A 17,998-nucleotide genomic window follows, 5' to 3' on the forward strand; every position below is an offset into this window, starting at 1 on the left:
GCAGGCTCTGTGTTTCTGTCCAGACAGAACCAGGACATTTGCACCCAGTAACCTCTCATCACTGGATGGTATAAGAACACTTCTGATGTCTGCAGCTATCAGCCTAAAAAGGAAATTGCTTTACATGCTTCAAACTCACATAAGAAAAAGGGAGCTCTGTTCTTAATGTCTGACAATGCTTTTAAGCTTAGACCAGTATTATCTTGTATTATTTTTGTGCCAAAATTCTTCACGAAGAACTATAGGTTTAAATTTTTTATTTAAAGATATTCATTCTGGAAATGCTTTAGAGGTTGCTGATTAACAATACACTATCCTCTTCATAATTTGACTTAAAGTGTAACTTGAAATTATCTGGAAACAACCATTGTCTCATTCTTCCTTTACACAGTTATTAAGACAAGCAGACCATTGTTCTTTGTGCTCCTAAAGAGTCACTGATGAAAAAATAATAATGATCACTTTTTAATTTATACACAGAGCAGTAGTGCAAGGGATATCCAACTCCAGAGGCCAGATTCAGTTACCAACTGAAGTTTTCTTAGCCCTGATGTATGAGCAGTGCAAGAACACTTTGATGAGCTTCACAGCTGTCTTGGGAGATAAGATCTGAAGAAATCTGAACGAGCCAGCTTGATCTCTGAACTTATTGAAGTGAGAAGAGGAACAGAAAAAAAAATTCCTTTGTCTGTCAAAAAGTGTTTTTCTTGTTTAGAGCACTGTCTGTCCTTCAAGACCTAGCTCCTCTCAAGTGGTCTGCTTTGTCCTTCTTGAATGGCAAATATGTGGGTTATTAGGCTAAGAAGCTCTTGTGGAAACCCTCTGAAATCATACTGACTCATTGAGGATTTGGGTCTGTCTTTGAGTGGATGAAGAGGAAACAAGTCATAGCATGGGAGAATGGAGAAGGCAATATAAAGATGCAGTTCCTTCTCTGTAGGCAGGTGTAATGATCCATGGTCTGTATTTATCCTGCCTGTCTTTAGAAGCATAACTGAATCATCCAAGTCAGGAGCCTAATGCAGAGTTTCCTTTTATAGCAATGGAGAGACACTGGCATCACCTGAGAATGACTCTCCTTGTACCCTGGATGCTTCCCTGTCTTATTCCAGACTGTCAGGGCAATAATGATAATGTAGGCTCTTCAGACAAGACCTTCATTTCACTACCTAATGTTGTGTGGGATCTATTAGGATGCTCAAATCCTGTGTGATGCCATTCTGCTGGACATTCAGTGTCCTCCTGATCCCAGATTTGCTTTGCAGCATTGTGCAGGGAAGTCAGTCCTCGGCAAACTGCTAGAATTTGATGTTACACTTAAACAGAATTTGTAGTCATTATGTATCCTGTCCTCATTATCTATTTCTGTCCCAGGATTGTTTGTATGTCAGGATTCCTGAAAATATCATGTGTAGTTTATTGTTTCTGAAAGGCATTGTTGGCTCTTAGTGTCATGGCAAAGGAGGAGAGAGAATTAGGCTTGTCTGTTACTGATTAGCCCTACAAAAATAGAAGGGTTGCAGTGGTGAAGAAAGAGAAATAAAATAGAGTTTTCTCCAGCTATATGTATATTTTTTGAAAGCAATTGCTAGAATGAGTAATTGTCATAAGGACATGGAGAAGAATAAGGTCTTTGAGTAGATGTAAACTGGAATGCCAGAAAACTTTCTGCCCTGTAACTTTAAGAAGTAACAATAATAGTAGTGTTTCTTGCTTATTAAGGTTTATTTAATTTCAGGATTATGGGTTTTCTAAAAGGTTGATGTTGAGCAACCTGCCAAAGGTTACTTCAAGCTTCATGACTAGAACTTTTCATGTCAGGATGTCTGATCCCTGCTCTAAACCAACAAAGTCATTGCTACTCCAGTTTTACCCCTTATGGAAAAATCTTATAGGATTTATTGGGACTATCTAAAAATTAAATAAAGGTATGTTATGCTAAGAAATAAATATGCTATTTTAGGCACTGGTTTAGGAGTCCAAAATAGTCATTCTTTTCTACTCCGTTTGTTTCCCTTGATCTTTCCTTTCAATTATCTTCTCACATGGCCTCCCAGCTTTTTCATGGTCCTGTCACTCAGAGTGATCAATTCTCTTTCATATTGCTTTTGACTGATGGCCAACAAAAGGTATTTCATTGATGTGAGAAAAAAACCTTGCCAGACAACAAAGAGCATAATGAAAGCTACTTGCTAATGTGTAACTCTAACACTTTTCCCTGTATTTTCCTCCATGGAGCAGCTGCTCAGCCAGCTGGTTACTTTCCCCCTCTGTAGTGAATTACACTTCTGGTTTGGGATTATTTGTCTTGCTGGGTAGCAAGAGCCAACTCAGGCTGAGCTGCTCTGGTACCATGACCTGTGTCTGCCCAGTGCTCCTCTCCATTCCAGTCATTCCTGTTATTGCTGCTCATCCTCACAGCTCTGCCTTGCTCCATGCCACAAACTTCCTTCCCTGGCAGGTGTGCTGGGCAGCAGCTCCTTGCTCTGGTAGCATCTCCTGTGGGCTGGGCCTGGTTCTGCTAGCTGCCTTACCAAACCAGCTTGACTGAAGAGTTCTGGTGTTTCTTTTCATGGAAGAGAGGTCGTGCACTATTTGAAATAAATGCAGAGTTTTATGTCACAGGAGACTTTTAGGCAACTTCTTTTGTTTCATATTCCTCACAGGGAACTCTTAGACAAAGCTTCTTGCTTGTTTTTAGAAGCTGTAACCTGGATTGTAGCTCTGGAAGCTATTGCCTAGGCTGGGGTAACCCTTCAGGCACATTTAGACAGAGCTGCTTGGCTCCAACTCCTGTATACTTTTACAGCTATAAACTTCTTTTATGTTACACTGTGGTTCCCTTCAACAAAAATGTCTTTCAAATGTGAAAATATGCAAACCAAACACATTTCAGGTCTATCCATTGGTCTTTCACTTTTCCACTCCCTTTGTTTTGAAAGCTCTTGACTTGGTTTTTTCTCCTGCCTTTTGTATTTTTTTAGATGGAATGTGTATTGAGGGATGGAGAAAATTACTTTTATTTTTGGCTTCAGCAACATATAAAACATTCTGACCTTCAGATGGTTCCCTTCCCAAATAAGGAGGGAAAGTTGTGGGGGGGAGGGAAACCACAAAATGAAACTTTTTTATTATTATTATTTTCCCTGTTCCTCCAACAAAAAGTAACCTTAAACAATCCAAATGTATTGTGAATATGGTTCCTGCTGGCTTACCTCCTCAGATTTTCAATGTCCACAAGGTGTTAGGGAACAACAAAAGAAGGAAGTTCAGGATGAGGGGATGCTGTAGCCATCAAACTAGAAGAAAAATAAGAAAGGAAGTTTTTCACAGAAAATTTTGGTTTTGAGCTTTTCTTTAAAAAGGTGCTCAAGGAAAGTCCCCAAACACCTCTGCTCTTCATTCTTCTCATGAGTGTCACTCCTGGAATCATTTAAATGTTTCCTCTTTTCTCTGAACAGCTCAAGGTTGTTTCTTGCTGAAAAGGGTTTTCATAAGTCTGAATAATAATAATTATTTGAGGAATTAATAAAACTTCAAGTGCATGTGGTCACAGCAGAGTCTGAGCATTGTTAAAGATATTTCTTATAATTAGGATATTGTTTTATCTGTTGGTTCTAAAGGGCTGTAGAAATCCCTTATGTATGTGCACATGAGGAAGAAACTGGGCCAGACATTGGGCATGCTCAGGTGTTTCTCTTCCTGGGAACTTTGAAGCTTAAGCTAAAGTGGTGGAAACAGAAGAAAAAGAGATTTCCTTGAGCAAAAAATCAAGAGCTTTTCAGGTTGCCTTTGCTTCAATGCTTACTCTGCCTGGACAATGTTCTTCCCACCCTCTTGAGCTGTGAGAGAGCTGTGACATTCTCTCAGGAAACTGATTATGTCCAAGCAAACTGCCCAGATGGGGGGAGCCAGACCTAGACTAGAGCTGGCCACAGCCATGTCTGAGCCAGCAGCTGCTTCTGGAAAAATGATGTGAAAGGACAAATATGGAACAAGAAAGGGAGACCTGGGGAAAAATGTCTTAGTCTCAGAAGGAGCAAAATCACCATTCTAACTCGTGCTATGGACAGCAACAACTAAAAGTGTCTATATGCCCTAAGTAAGAAAATATTTCTGAATTTCTGAACATTACCATTGGTCATCGTCTGACAGACTTGATTAATTGTAGTGCCAATTCATTACCCTGCAGCCAAGTGCCGGGTATGATTCCTTAGAGCTGCAGAAAAGACTCACAAATAGGAACCCAGCAGCATAACTGCAAAAGAAATAATTTACCTGTCAGCCTGAAGAAGCTTCATGCAGAGCACAGCAGCATCTTTCTATGCTGAGGCAGAGCACATTTTCTGTGTCTTGTGCAGAAGGAACATGCACAAATGTGGTTATTTATAGCTTCTCCACCTACACTCAGCTTTGAAATTTTGTCTAAAAGAAGTTCAGCATTTAAAGAATACAACAAGGTTTTTAACTTGAAGATATGTTTTTCCTTTTCTTGAGTTCCTTAAAAAACAATAACCTGGGAACATTAGTAACAATCCAGGCATTAAGGAAGAAACATTAGTTCTTCATTTGTCTGTCTATTGTTCTCTTACTTGGAATGTTTTTAGAGAGGCAGTTGCCAAATTTTATGAAGTAAAATATTTAATCGAGAAAATGAAAGATAAGTGGGTACATTTGATGAATGTGAACTTTACCAAAGGAAAGCAATGTTAAGTTGAAAGAAGTTCCTTCTCAGGGTCAGAGAGGCATGTGGTGTATATTCCCACTCCCTTTTGGAGAGCTCACATCCCAGATGATGGCATTTAGTGAGGGAGCAGGCTGGGGCTGTGTGCCCTCAGGCCATGCCCAGAGGAAAGGGACGAGTCTTGCTCTCAAAGTGCCCAGCCTACACCCAGCCAGCTCTGCCAGAGCCCAGAACTGAATGTGCTGTTTCCAAGAGAGACATAGCTAAATCCTACATTTTGCTAATTACTAGAGCTGGGACCAATTGTTTTCTTTACAAGAAGGTGGATGGGACCAGAACACATTGTATTCTCACTCTTCTCCAAAATTCTATCAGTTTCAAACCATCATGATACTTTTGTAGATGTGAAGAACTGTACAAGTACATAGGAGCCATCTATGGAAAGCAGACACAAGGTTATTTTTGCCATATGAGCCTGTGGAAAGGTAAGGAGTTCAGCTGGAGCACCTCTGTGGGAGCAGTGTGTCCCTCACCATCTCATCAGTGGAGCAGCTGTGCTGCCCATGGAGGGTGGCATATCTGAGATAATCAGATTGTAATTCTCAGATGAGTAATTGTGACTATTGCCCAGGTCTGTAGGTCTACAGTAATGTGAAAGTTCTTGGAGATGGGTGGGGAATGACAGAGAAATGCTGCAGCAAGTCCCCATGAACTTCTGAGCCTCTGCTAAAGAAGTTGTGAACATCTTGTTGATGTGCAGTCCATTGCTATGGGAGATATTTAGGATGCCTTCACTTAGTCATCCTGTTAAGTCTGCAGCCCTTTCATAACCAGTTTGCATATTTTTGCAACAGAAACTTCTAAGAAGGGGGAGTTGTTATTCTGTAGTGTTTTCCACTGCAGAAGCTGTTGATGAGCAAGGATCCTGCTGCAGAGACTGTCTTCTCTGGATAAACTCCTACAGACCTGTGTCCAGATGGGCTTGTAGGATATCTGTGGGTGCTAGAAGCAGTGAGAAGTGTGAATAAGACTATATGCACGTATTTTTGCATATCTAGGACTTGCTGACACTCCTCTGGACTCACATGTCTCAGTAGCTGTATGGTTTTCTCAGATGTGTCCAGCAGTGTCAGCTGTGCTTTGTGAGGCCACCTCCACTACAAAGAACAGAACATGGGTGTTCTGTTTTGACAAACTAGTGGGGCTTTAAACTACAAAGGTTAGATTTTTGTTGTTCAAATGAAAAATTGTGCAGAGGTGAAACTTTCACATAATGTCCAGGAAGCACATAAAAACATCTACAATCTGACTTCATAGGGACTTCTTTTTTTGGTTGAATTTAGACAAGGGAATAAAGGAAATTTTTAAAAAAAATGTTTTAATTGGCTCTGCATTTAATTCTCCTCATTAATTTAGTTGCAATATGCAGCAAAATACTGATAGGTCTGTAAGGCTGTTCTTCCCTCCAAGGGTAAATGGGACTGTATGTTTTTTCTTTTCAAAAGACCTCTTTAATTATGTCGTGGTATTTGGAATAGCTACAATTAGAGAGCAAAAGCAGGGAATGATTAAAAACTCCTACTTAATAGCAGCTGTATTAGTTCTCTGGCTTTTCAAAGAGACCCAGGCACAGTTGAGTCCACACATACAACATGGAAAAGTTGTGCTGAAAAGGAAAGGCAAAATGGTGGTCAAAAATTTTTAACTGACTTCAGGGAACGTTGTCTGTTGTAGTGTTTTAAGAGAGCTCTTTCTTGAGAAAGGATTGAAGAAGTATCAAAGTTCATCCTTCTTGTGCAGTCTTCAGACCGTGGTAATGAGTGTAGCTCTGTTCACTCAATTCCACCTTAAAACAAACAAAAACCCCAAAAAATCCCTCTGAAACCTCAGATTGCTAGTCTGGTGATAGTGGGCTACACCATGTCTTAAGACAGTTTGAAATTAGTGACTCGTATTACTTAGGGTCTGAGCTGAATTAAATACAGAAGAACTTGGTAGGCTGGCTATATTATTTTCTGAAGATGAATAAGTCATTGCTGCATGGGCAGATCAAGCTATGGTATTTCAGGATTTATAGGTATACATTCAGCAATTAGTCATTTGTACCTGAGTGGTTTTGGAGCAGCTTGCACCTGATTTTAAAGTCCTGCCTTTCAATGGATTGCCTGTTCCCTTTTGTACAGCTGCCACCACACTGCTTATTATTTATAATATTTCAGTGTGTTCCTTTAGTGGAAAAGGTTCCTAGAATCCCCAACCAAATTTGGAACCACATAGAGGCTGCAAAAACTTAAAGCGGAAGGCAGCTTTCCACTTTCTCTGTCAGTCTTGCTTTTTTCAACTGCAAATGTGATTAATGTCATTTTAGAAAAGTGAATGGAGGCAGGGACGTTGAGTCATTTGCTCAACTGCCACGCTGGGCATTGAACCAAATCACTCCAATTCCAGTCTACTTTTGATATGAAATCCTTGTTGCTTTCTACTTTTTTCTTGAAACTCTTTCATGATTTGACATATTTGACCAAAGGCAATGAGCAGGGAAATGCCCTGTTCCCTCTCAGAGCTCTGCATCAGCAGGGCTGTGCCTGGCCATGGGGACTGCTTCAACCTGTGCACTGTTCACATGTTCACACATCGCTACATGGAAAATAGAACATGGGGTTGACATGTGTGTCCAGAGGCTCAGATCCTGCTGGATGCACAATTAGTTCCTGCCTCTTAACTTGACACATGTGGGGTCTTTGATCCATGTTTGCTGAAGGCAGTTGAAATTTCACTGTGGCTTTTGGTGGGAACAAGATCTGAGTTTTGGAGTCAGATATAGATGCCTCTGGAAATAAAAATCATTTTGTGGAAGCCAAAGTTGATGTTTCTGGTTTAAACATGAGGTGTGATCCCCATCTTTAAAAGGTTTCGTAACAATATTTTATTGTGCCACCAACATAAATTTATAATGAAGAAGTGAAAAAGGCAGTTTTTATTAGGAAACAGAAACCACAGATGAGAATGGCTGAGTTTTGAGTTTTGTTTTGGGTTCTATTATAAACTATTAATAATAGCAGGAAAAGCCAGAGGATAAGTTCCTTTGTATTTCAGTGTATTTTCTCAGCTAGACCTTTACTTGACATTACCCTGCTGTGACAGGGCCAGGGATAATAGGGAAAAGGAATCTATTTTCAGCAATGATTTGGAACACAAAAAGAAACTGATTTAAATCAGACTGTGTGCGCATTTTATTCATTACAGAGGATTAGTATTTCTTAAGTCTCCTTGAGTTGTTGTGAGTTAGGGGGGATTTTTCATTTTGTTTTTCTTCTGATTCTCAGTGTTTGTTCTGCCTTCCCTGGTGCTGTTGCTGACACCAAGTTCTCCTGGAGGGCCTGGTAGCAGGCCAGGGGTTGGGCTGGCCATGCCATCCTGCACAGAACGGCATTATCCACTAGATGGAATTCCAATGGATACAGTCTTAAAGGCACAGGACATAATATCCCGCAGAAACAGAACATATGAGTGGGGATACAGGCATCATAACATCACCCTAGGACACAATCCCACACTGGCTGCTGCCTCTCCTCACAGTCAGCAGTCTCCCTGGCAAATGTGCCAAGTATCTCTTAAAGGTGCTTTTTTCTCCCAACAAAGGAGTGGTTTGTTGGTGACCTGAGAGCACATATTTTTTTGAGCTGTGTGGCTCATAAATGCATATATGATGCATAGCTTCTAGTTCTGGTAGAAGAAAATGAAGTATCAAGAGATTCTTTCTTGTATTTGCAAAATCTGGTACATCCAGTAAGTATTACTAACTAGGTTTGTACAATTTTGAAGGGCTTTGACAGAAAAGATTGGATTTTGTTGCTGAGCAGTGGAACAAAACATTTGTAATAAGCTTTGGATGTAAAGTATGATCTGAAATATGAGCCTTTGAAATGCATTTCTTGGTTACGAAGGGGAGGCTTAGCAAAGGCAGAGCTTCTGGAATAGGAGTTTCAGACAGGCAGGGCCTTCGATCTACTGAGTATTCATAACAGCAGCTACAGGAAAGTAAAGATAAGCTTTCATTCTTGTGAATTTTGAAGCATCTTATGAATTCCTAGTATCTCACCAGAATTTAGTTAGCCCATAGTGCCTCAAGAGCAAGCAAGAAAGTGCTCATAGTGTCAGCTTGATACTGCCTGGCATCTTTTCATAACACAATTTTAGAGGCTTTGTCCATGTGTTTAAAGTTAGTCAATGCTTATGCACCTATTTGAAATGGGGCTTCATTTAAAGCTGAATAAATTAGGTGGAATTGCTCTGGAATTTATTACAACTCTATTACCAAAGAGTTAAACTAACCCCTTTGAGTTATAGCAGGTTTGTACTGATTTGCGATCAAGATCTGACTCTGAACTACTTGAAGTGTAAAATGGTATAATTTATTTTCAGTTTTCAGAATAACCTCGTTTTAAGAGTCACTATGGCAACAACAGTGGGTCTCAGGATAACAAAGATTAATGATTCCCTTGGCCAAGGCACTTCAGTGGGTCGCTCACTCAGGAGCAGTGGAGCTGTTGGACATGGTCTGGGCCAAATGCAGAAGTTGGGGTGCTCTGTCACTGCTGGTACTGCACGCTGTGTCAGAGCCACCAGCTCACCCTTCTCATCTCTTCCTGTTGCACAGGGCAGGGGTCAGTGACTGCTGAGTTTGGGCATCCCTCAGTGTTCAGCCTGGGAAAGTGTGGAGTCACCATCCCTGGAGGTATTCAAAAGACATGCAGAATCTTAGGGACCTGGTTTAGTGGAGGGCTTGGCAGTGCTGGGTTGGAGTCAATGATCTTCAAGTTCTTTTCCAACTTTAATGAAACTTTGATTCTTACCAAAGTCATCCTTATTTCATCTTCATTCATTTCTGCTAAAAGAAATATAGTTTAAAAGATGTGAAAATCCAGAAGTTTTTCAACTAACTTCAAGGGCAGATATAGTTCCTTAAAGTAATGGATTTACTATTCCTTTGACATTTTGTGTTCATGTAAAATGGGTGCAGATCAAGAGGATTTGCTGGGAAAGAATTGGTTCCCAAGGAGATTTTGATTTAAATTGGATAAAGTTATGAGATGTTTCTTAATTTTCACATTTTCTGATTAGGAAAGATACCTACAGAAAGAGACTTCATTTTCAAAGTGCTGCCTTGAAATGTCTGTTTTCCCTTTTAAAATAGAGCCCTGTTGATTTTATTTTATTATTTAAAAATTAAATTAACTTTTAAAAAGTTTTTAAAAGGCTTGACCTTAACTTCACTAATGTAATCATCTTGCCATATTCCCATCATACAAATTAGCCTAGAGGAAGTGCAATTATCATCCCCAAACTTTGCTAAGCTATTGCCTGATTGCTTCTTCAACCTTTTCCCTCTCAAACCATTCTTCTATCTCTTTCTTCCCATGTTTTCCTAGGGTATCCCATACAAACTATCAGCATTCCCTGCCAGTGGACTCTCAAGTGTGTTTTTCCCTGATCTTGCCTGGGCAGGATTTGCTTTGCCAGTTTAATAGTGCTGTAGGTAGGAGTTTGATCCTCAGCAAAAAGGAGTGTGGAAAGGGCTCTGGAAGTGGCTCTCTGCAAATACCTCCTTCCCAATGCTCTGCTCAGATGAAACCCATCTGAATTGCCACTATTATTATTTTAACAGTTACACAGATCATTCTACAGGGACAGTTAGGGCTTTTCTTCCTCCAGGTAGCATTTTGAATCTTGTGCTTATCCAGCTATATAATGACTGTAATAGCTGGCACAGTCATCCTGCTGTAGCTCTACTGAGTTTTATTTCATTTTCTCCATGACCTGGGTTTGCTGCTTATTTTGTTGGGTGTGTAATTGTGCCCTCGAGGAGATAAGGAGACAGGACATGCACATTGTAATAGAAAATAATGTTTCCATCAGTGTTGATCTTAAACTAGTGAAATAAAAATAATTTTAAAAAAGGAGATATTAACATATTATAGTTACCCCGGTGAACAGAAACAGCTTTTAACAGAACAGAATAGTTCTTTTCATTCCAAAAGACTCATGAGTTACAGTCCGTTCCTAGCTAGAATAAAATACAGCTTGGCAATAAAACACAATTAGAAAATCTGAAGATTTAATTTAGAAAACACTCCTAACTGCAGTTTTAATGGCATCTTCAAGCTTCTTAAGTTTTTAAGGGATAATTGAATTGTTTCAACTAAGTCACTGTAACTTTAATGTCTACCTGTATCTCAGGATGTTAATTTTTGGCAGTAAATTACACAGTCCTTGCTCTCAATTAAAATGTTAAATGTTTATCTTGAATTATTACACAGTTATTCTAGTACTAAAGACTTTTCCTTTCTTCAGGGTAAGGGAGAGTTTCTCCAAATATGCTGACACATAGATGTTTCCAAGTGCTGGTGATTTCAGCTTTGACTGGGACCTTTCAGAGTTCTTCCTGCATCTGCCACAGACTGACTGCTTAATATTTCTCATTGTTTGCATGGCAGATAAAGTGCTTTGTGTCCACACAGATTTTTATTTATGCTGTTACTTTATTCACTCTGTTATTCCATATCTCAGCTTTTTAAAGTGCCAGATTTCTTGTCTTTTATGATGGAAACAAAAATGTGATATTTCTCTATGCTTGCAGATTATTGTGAGCTTATTAGATCCAAGTGCATTATATACAGGAAAATATATTATCTTTATTAGCGTCTTAGTAAATGCTGAGGATTCTTTTGTTAATTAGGCCTATCAGGTTATCAGAGCCTCATAACAACATCTGGTCTTTTGCCAATTTCCTGGGACAACTCAGGAATGAGTTTCAAACTGAGATGTGAAATCAGCTGTTGCTGTCTTGCAGTTTACAGGAGCTCATCAGAGGAGGGTACTTCTGGTAAAAGATTCCGGATTTCTGATTCCCTTTCCCAAAAAGTCATCTATGTGAAAGTAAATATTTAATATCTGCCAGGCTCCAATAACTAAGCTAGACTTCAAAATAAATTGAATAACAACAATTCAATAAACCTAATTTAACAGTAGCATCCATGAGCATTTATCTTCTCTCCAGTTAGAATGGATTTTGACAGAGCTGCTTGTGTTCACCCATAGCAAGCACAAGGCATTCCTCTGCAGCTCTTCCATCCTCACCCTCACAGGGTTTCTCTGTGCTGCTGAGGCAGGAGAGGTAACTGGATGTTCTTCTTTTCTGGCAGGTGCTGGACTGGATTGAAAATCACGGGGAAGCCTTTCTGAGCAAACACACAGGAGTGGGGAAGTCTCTGCACAGAGCACGAGCACTGCAGAAAAGACATGATGATTTTGAAGAGGTAGCACAGGTAAGAGTCTGAACCAGACACTTCTGCTGGCTTGATTTTTGTTGCTCCTTTTGCATGTTCAGAAAAGCTATCACTGTTTTGGTGATACACACTTCTGCTGCTCTCTTCAATGGTTTGGAGCTGCCCAGGGTCCTGTCTCCAAGGTCTGGAAGTCAGCATGCACACTGCAGGACTTACAATCAGAAAACCATCACACTGGGTCAATGAAAGGCCATGAGAAATCACAAACAGCTTACAGAAAAGTAGCACTTTCTGTTGGGACATAGAGGAGAATGGTTATGAATGAGAGTGGTGGAAAAATCAATCCTAACTCCTAGGTGGAGACTGAGGGCCTTGAGCATAAGGTGGGAGCCGCTGTCAGGAAGCAGGGGAAACACCAGAGTTTGTATTAAGGACAAGTACCCTTCCCATCCTTCGGTGCATTATGTGGCAGGGATTTTTTGGTTTGGACTGAGGCAATCATTACAGGTAGAAATTATTATTGTAATTTAACTCATAGAACACTGTAAGCAAGATTTTTCGAGGAACTTGGTATGAAGCTTACAACTATTCCTCACAGTGAAATCATAGTAGATGATTAAACATACATCCTGTCCTTATTTATATAATTTAAAAGAAAGAGGATCTCTTGTAAGTTCTTCCATGGATTCAGTAGATTCCCCCCCCCAAGTATCCATGGTCAGAAATTACCCAGTCTCAGCTCTGACTGTCAGATCATGTTACACCATTTTGGGGTAGATTTGAAACATCTACTATCTGTAACTGATAATCTGTAAAGGTACTCCTCCTTTGGGTATTTTGGAAAAATTCCTGATTGATCCATGTAAAGCAGAATGTATAAGATGCTTTATCCCCCTGATACACACTGGGCAGGTTATTGCTCAAAAGTTTCAATGTGGCATAAGATAAAAATTTACTAGACTTTAGTTTTGGTTTTCTGCAAAACATTTTCCATGTGCTGGCCTAGTTTATTTTAAGATATTTCCAGTAACAGGGACATACCTCTTTCACTGTTTCCTCAGGGAAAATATTTCACTGCCTGATGGCAGCTACTGAGGAGATTTTTCTTTCTCCTCTGCCTCATATTGCATTTATATTTCTCTCAATCTCTTTCTTTCTTTATTATTATTATTATTATTATTATTCCCTTGTTTATATCCCTGTAGTCTTATTTATCTCCCTTAAGGGGATAAATCCCAGGAAATGGGATGAATTAACAATCCTGAAATATCTGTAGAATGTTGTCATGTTTTCTCCTATGCACGTCTTAACCATGTTCAACATATTTAATTCTACTAATATTATTCTTATTCACCAATCCCTTGAAAATCTTTTCCTATCTATGTTGTTGGAAATTTAAATTACCAACATCCTTCTTTTCATTAGGTGTTCAGCTCTTGATTGAACACCCCATTGCGTGGCTTGCTAATGAATTTCAGTGTTACCATTCAGGTGTCATGGGAAATCCTTACATACCTTTCACAAATCTCACAGCCTGAAAGCAGCAGTTCTGCATTGGTGGGTTTCTAAAATTTCATGGAACCACCTGTGCAATTAGGATTTCTGGTAATAGGCTTGAATTTCTAAAAACTTAAATTTCTGCAAATTTATTAAAATTAATTTTAGGCTGGAGGTTGCAAAGCATGGTTCTGCAAGGCCTCATCCAAAAGCACAAGTTAGTGTTAGTTTTCATCCTAAAATCAATATTAGGGTTCTTTCCAGAATGAGTGCTCAAGTCAGCTGTTACTGGGCTAGCAAATGAAAATTAGGATCATGTAATATACAGGAGCTGAAACAAGGTGATTTCATGTCCTTTGTGTCATTAATATTTTCTAAATCCCCTTCCTCTGATACATTATAATATTCCTTCATAATTCCCATTACATCTCACATTTTCTGGATCATAATATGTTTTTCTACCTCCTCTCTGAGTACTTCTTAACTAGACATGTAGGAAACAAATTAAGAACAGGTGAGAAGAGACAGAAAAATAACAGAGCCCTGACAGTAGAGGTGAGAGCAAGCCATGTAACTGTCTGCACATGGAAACAGCAGCAGCTCATTAAGGCTTGCTCCATGGGCTGATGGAATTTGGAGATCCATCCCCTCATCAGGGCTGAGGAACCTTACAGTGTGCAGTTGGCACCTGTAGGTGCTAGGGTGAGTCAGAATATAATGACTTTGCTGAAGACTTTTCTAACCTCCCTGTTAGGCCTCCTTCTCTACCACTTCAGCACATCTCTCTGAGCATAATTTCAGACACATTTCCTTTCACTTCCCAAGGCCAAATTCAGAGCAAATGAATCTTGTTCACTGGGTGACCACATGTGTTCAAGTGAAGGTCTGTGTTTCAAAGGAAGGAAGGAAAGAAAAAAGTGTCATTTCTGAGGTTATAGACCCTCTTGGGTTCCTCTGAATCAGACTCATTTACAGCTGATGGGTAGAATCACTGAGCAGCTCATTGCTCTGCCTGGACTGTTGTGAACATGAAGTTTATGGTGCATCCTAATTACAAATAATTGACACAAGTTGAACCTGGTCCCTTCCCAACAGCTTTGACAGGAACACTTTGCTCTGGTGCATTCACATGAGAATATCATTGCTAATTTATGAGGCCTGTCTGCAGTGTGACACAGGAATGTGGTGCTGGCAAATGAACATGGGGACACACAGTGAGGGGAAGTGAAAGGAATGTCAGGCTTTATCTGAGCTCAAGCACTTGAGAATACAATACTCTTTGCTTCGGACAGAGTAATAGTGAGGGTAAGAGGAGAGTCCATAAATTTATCACACCTGGAGTTCTCTTGCAGAAGCTTCTAGTGGGGTTGATTTTACAGCTGGGAATAAATCTCCTCTCTATTTCAATTATGACCAATTTTTATTCTTCCTAACTCCCTTCTTGATACTTAACACTTTACAGTTGGTTGGAAATGAATTCTAAGTTTAAATATTTGTTATTTTTCTCAAGCTAGCAAACATCTTTTCCATAGCTGGGGTGAATAACTGGCAGGACTTTCTCCCAATATAACCATGTAATAAAGCAGATATGCCACCACCCTAAAAAAGCTGTTGAGTTTGCCTATTCCCCTCATCAGGATGTTCATTACTAGCTTTAATAGTAATAAAAATGGTTATGATTGTTTTTCTTAAAAAAAACAAAATATATATATATATATGAAGTGTTCTCCTGACATACCTGGTGAGCTTGACAATATAAGCAATAGTATTTCCTATTGGCAGTTCTCTGATAAAAGTGCTTAGCCTGCCATACAGTAAAAATTTATTCTCAAAAATCCGCTTACTTTGGCTCTGACATATTTGTTCTTATCTCTTGCTGTTTCAGGAGGGCATTTGCAAAGGTCAGACTAGAAGCAATTTTCAGGGGTCTTCTTGGCATTTTTAACAGGGGGTAAAACATTCCTAGTTTTGCCTTACTGTGTGTAAACCAGAGTCTTGTGTCTGGCATTGCTGTGCTGAGAAATGCTGTGATTGACTGACCTGCCATGGCACTAGATTGAGAGGTGGAACATGCTCCCTCTATGTCTGATTAGAAACTGCAGATTGATAAATCTGGATGTAATGATTCAATCAGGCATGGCCCAAATAGATCACATTCCTGCATACAGCTGTGCTCAGAAAATGTCAGTGATTTTACAGCACTGTGGTGCAGGCAATAGGAAATGTAATTGGGGGTCTCTTTCTCTCATAACTGCTGTTTAGACAAAGCTCTGGCAATTTTTCTGACTGTATTTATACTACATGGAATGCACAGATGGCAAATGTTTGAATTTGGATGAAAAAGCCTGAGCTCCTGGGAGGAAGGTTGTTATCTTGTGCATACCTGCAACTGTTTCTCAGTCGGTGCTGGTACCGTTTGCAGGCTGCCTCTGTGAAAGTGCCAACCTGGGCACAGCACAGTGCCTGCCGTGCACTGACGTTTTGTAGCCAGGCATTATCAAGACATCACCGAAGGAATATCGCTCTGGGTGTAGCTACAGTGTTCCAGTGATGGCCTCCTTGCTTGGCTGGAATGACTTTTTGCAAATCAGATAACTGTAGTCCAGCCAGTTATGGCTGCAAATCAAAAGATAATTTCCTTTTAGGCTCTGTAACTTTTCCTTATTCAGTGCATTTATCCTGAGAACAGCATGCCTTCCAGCTGGAAAAGTCTCCCAGCACTTCAGCACTGTCTAGCTGAACTGCACGTCTTGGAAGTGCTTCCCCTGTTCTCAGTATCCTTTTCCTCTCTTCTGGCAGTCCCGGCAATCAGAGGTTCAGGTGGCCTTCTGAGCATCCTCCCCTGCTCACAGAGAGCCTTGCTGCCTTTGTGCTGCTCAGAATTAGGAAACATCATGGGAAGCTGCTCTGATAATCCCTGGCGTTCTGCTGCCACAGGTCTGAGTGGTTTTGTGAATAGTCTGAAAGGAGCATTTCTGTAGCCTCTCTGCCTTTAGGAGCTTTTCCCTCAGACGTGCAGTTGGGATTTCCTGTGGCTCCGGTTTATCTCCGTTTCGGCCGGGAGCCAGTGCGGATTTCCACCTGCAGATGGCACTCGCAATGCGCTGGAGAGCCTGGAGCCCTAATGGCAAACAGAGCCGGTGTTTCTCATCCAAACTAACCAAACATTGTCTCGCAGTGAAACGAAACAGAAGTGGAAGCTGGCTCACTCCCTGTCCCATGGTGTTCTCCCACCCCTGCCAAAACCCACGATGTTCAAGGTCACCCAGAAAAACAACCCCCCTAATATTTTATTTTTTTTAATGCGAAGCTGGGTGGTGCATGGTTTAAGTCAAGGTGATGCTTGTCATCTGTGTTTATGGGATAAGCTGCTCTCAGATCTTTGGAGCCGTTCTCAAGGCTCTTGGACCACAATAAGCTCACAGCTACAAGTGGGTCTGCATTTAGTACCTCTGTGTGTGTGTGTGCATGCAATAGTTGCTGTGTTTTTCATGGTAATCCAAAGGCACTGATGTTTACAAGGTGAAATATCACAACAAAGCACATGTTCTGAACAGCCTTGGCTCAAAATATGTGGGCTTGTCCCTTTTTATCAAGCACAGTAAGAAGGTTGACTTGAGGCTGAGCGTGGCCATCAGAGTTCATGGGCTTTGTCCAGAGCAGTGGCTCTTGGTTCAGGCCTTGTGTCTAGAACAGATTTGAGGTAGGTACAAGTCTGGATCCTCTATTCCCAACTTTGAAAATTTATGGGATCCATTTTGCTAAGGCATAAATGCAGTGCTGCAGACTCTTCTTGAATTATTGCAAAGAAGAACAGCCAGACAAAATGTGAGAAAAATGCTGGACTTTGCACTCTGGCATTTGGGAAGCCATTCAGTGTCCCTGTTCTTGGGTGTCTGGGCTTGCCTTCCTCCAAGACAGCTTTGGAAGATGATGATTAAACATCTGAACACTGGCTTTGTACCATCAAAGTTAACCTTTGTGTACATGCACAGTTCCTTTAAGATTCAGTTCTTCCTTTTATTCATCTCAGGGAGGTAAATGTATTTTCTACAAGTGAAGGCTTTTGGCAGAGACCTTGAAAGCCAAAGGCCTGAATCAGCTATAAGAAATCAAAGCTCTGATGATGTTCTTCATCTAACAAGCAATTTGTTCTCCAATATTCCTTTCTAGAGTATTCCCTTCCTCCACTGTGCTGTTCCTAAAATACTGGCACTTCAGAGTTTTTGAAAAGCACTTGCAGATAAACAGAGTTTTAGATGCAAATATGTTGAAAAAATACAGTTACATTGTTTGTCATGTGAAATATCCAGAGGATCCAGTAAGAAATTTTGCAGGTAAAAATAGTATTCTGTGACCTCTCAGTCCCACATAGTTTTACTTAAACTGCTTTAAAACTATGTGTGGTGATGGAATAGTCAGGCCAAAACTGAATTGCAAACAGCTACTTGTTTGGCCTTCAGGATAAAAACCTAGTGTTTTCCCATACAAATTCCAGCTCTGTTGGATGTCGTTGTTCTAAAGTTTG

General features: G+C 40.3%; 1 protein-coding gene across 6 annotated transcripts in view; it reads left to right on the forward strand.

Moving 5' to 3' along the window:
• The window catches only part of KALRN (kalirin RhoGEF kinase), a 465,987-nt gene that overhangs the window by 241,286 nt on the left and 206,703 nt on the right, over positions 1-17,998 (forward strand). For all 6 annotated transcript variants that reach the window (XM_030952836.1, XM_030952840.1, XM_030952837.1 and 3 more), the window contains exon 11: positions 11,890-12,012. In XM_030952836.1, the coding sequence (XP_030808696.1) occupies positions 11,890-12,012 (123 nt within the window). The remainder of the gene's footprint in view (positions 1-11,889; positions 12,013-17,998) is intronic.

Source organism: Camarhynchus parvulus, chromosome 7 (genome assembly GCF_901933205.1).
Source record: "Camarhynchus parvulus chromosome 7, STF_HiC, whole genome shotgun sequence".
NCBI classification, from domain to species: Eukaryota; Metazoa; Chordata; class Aves; order Passeriformes; family Thraupidae; genus Camarhynchus; species Camarhynchus parvulus.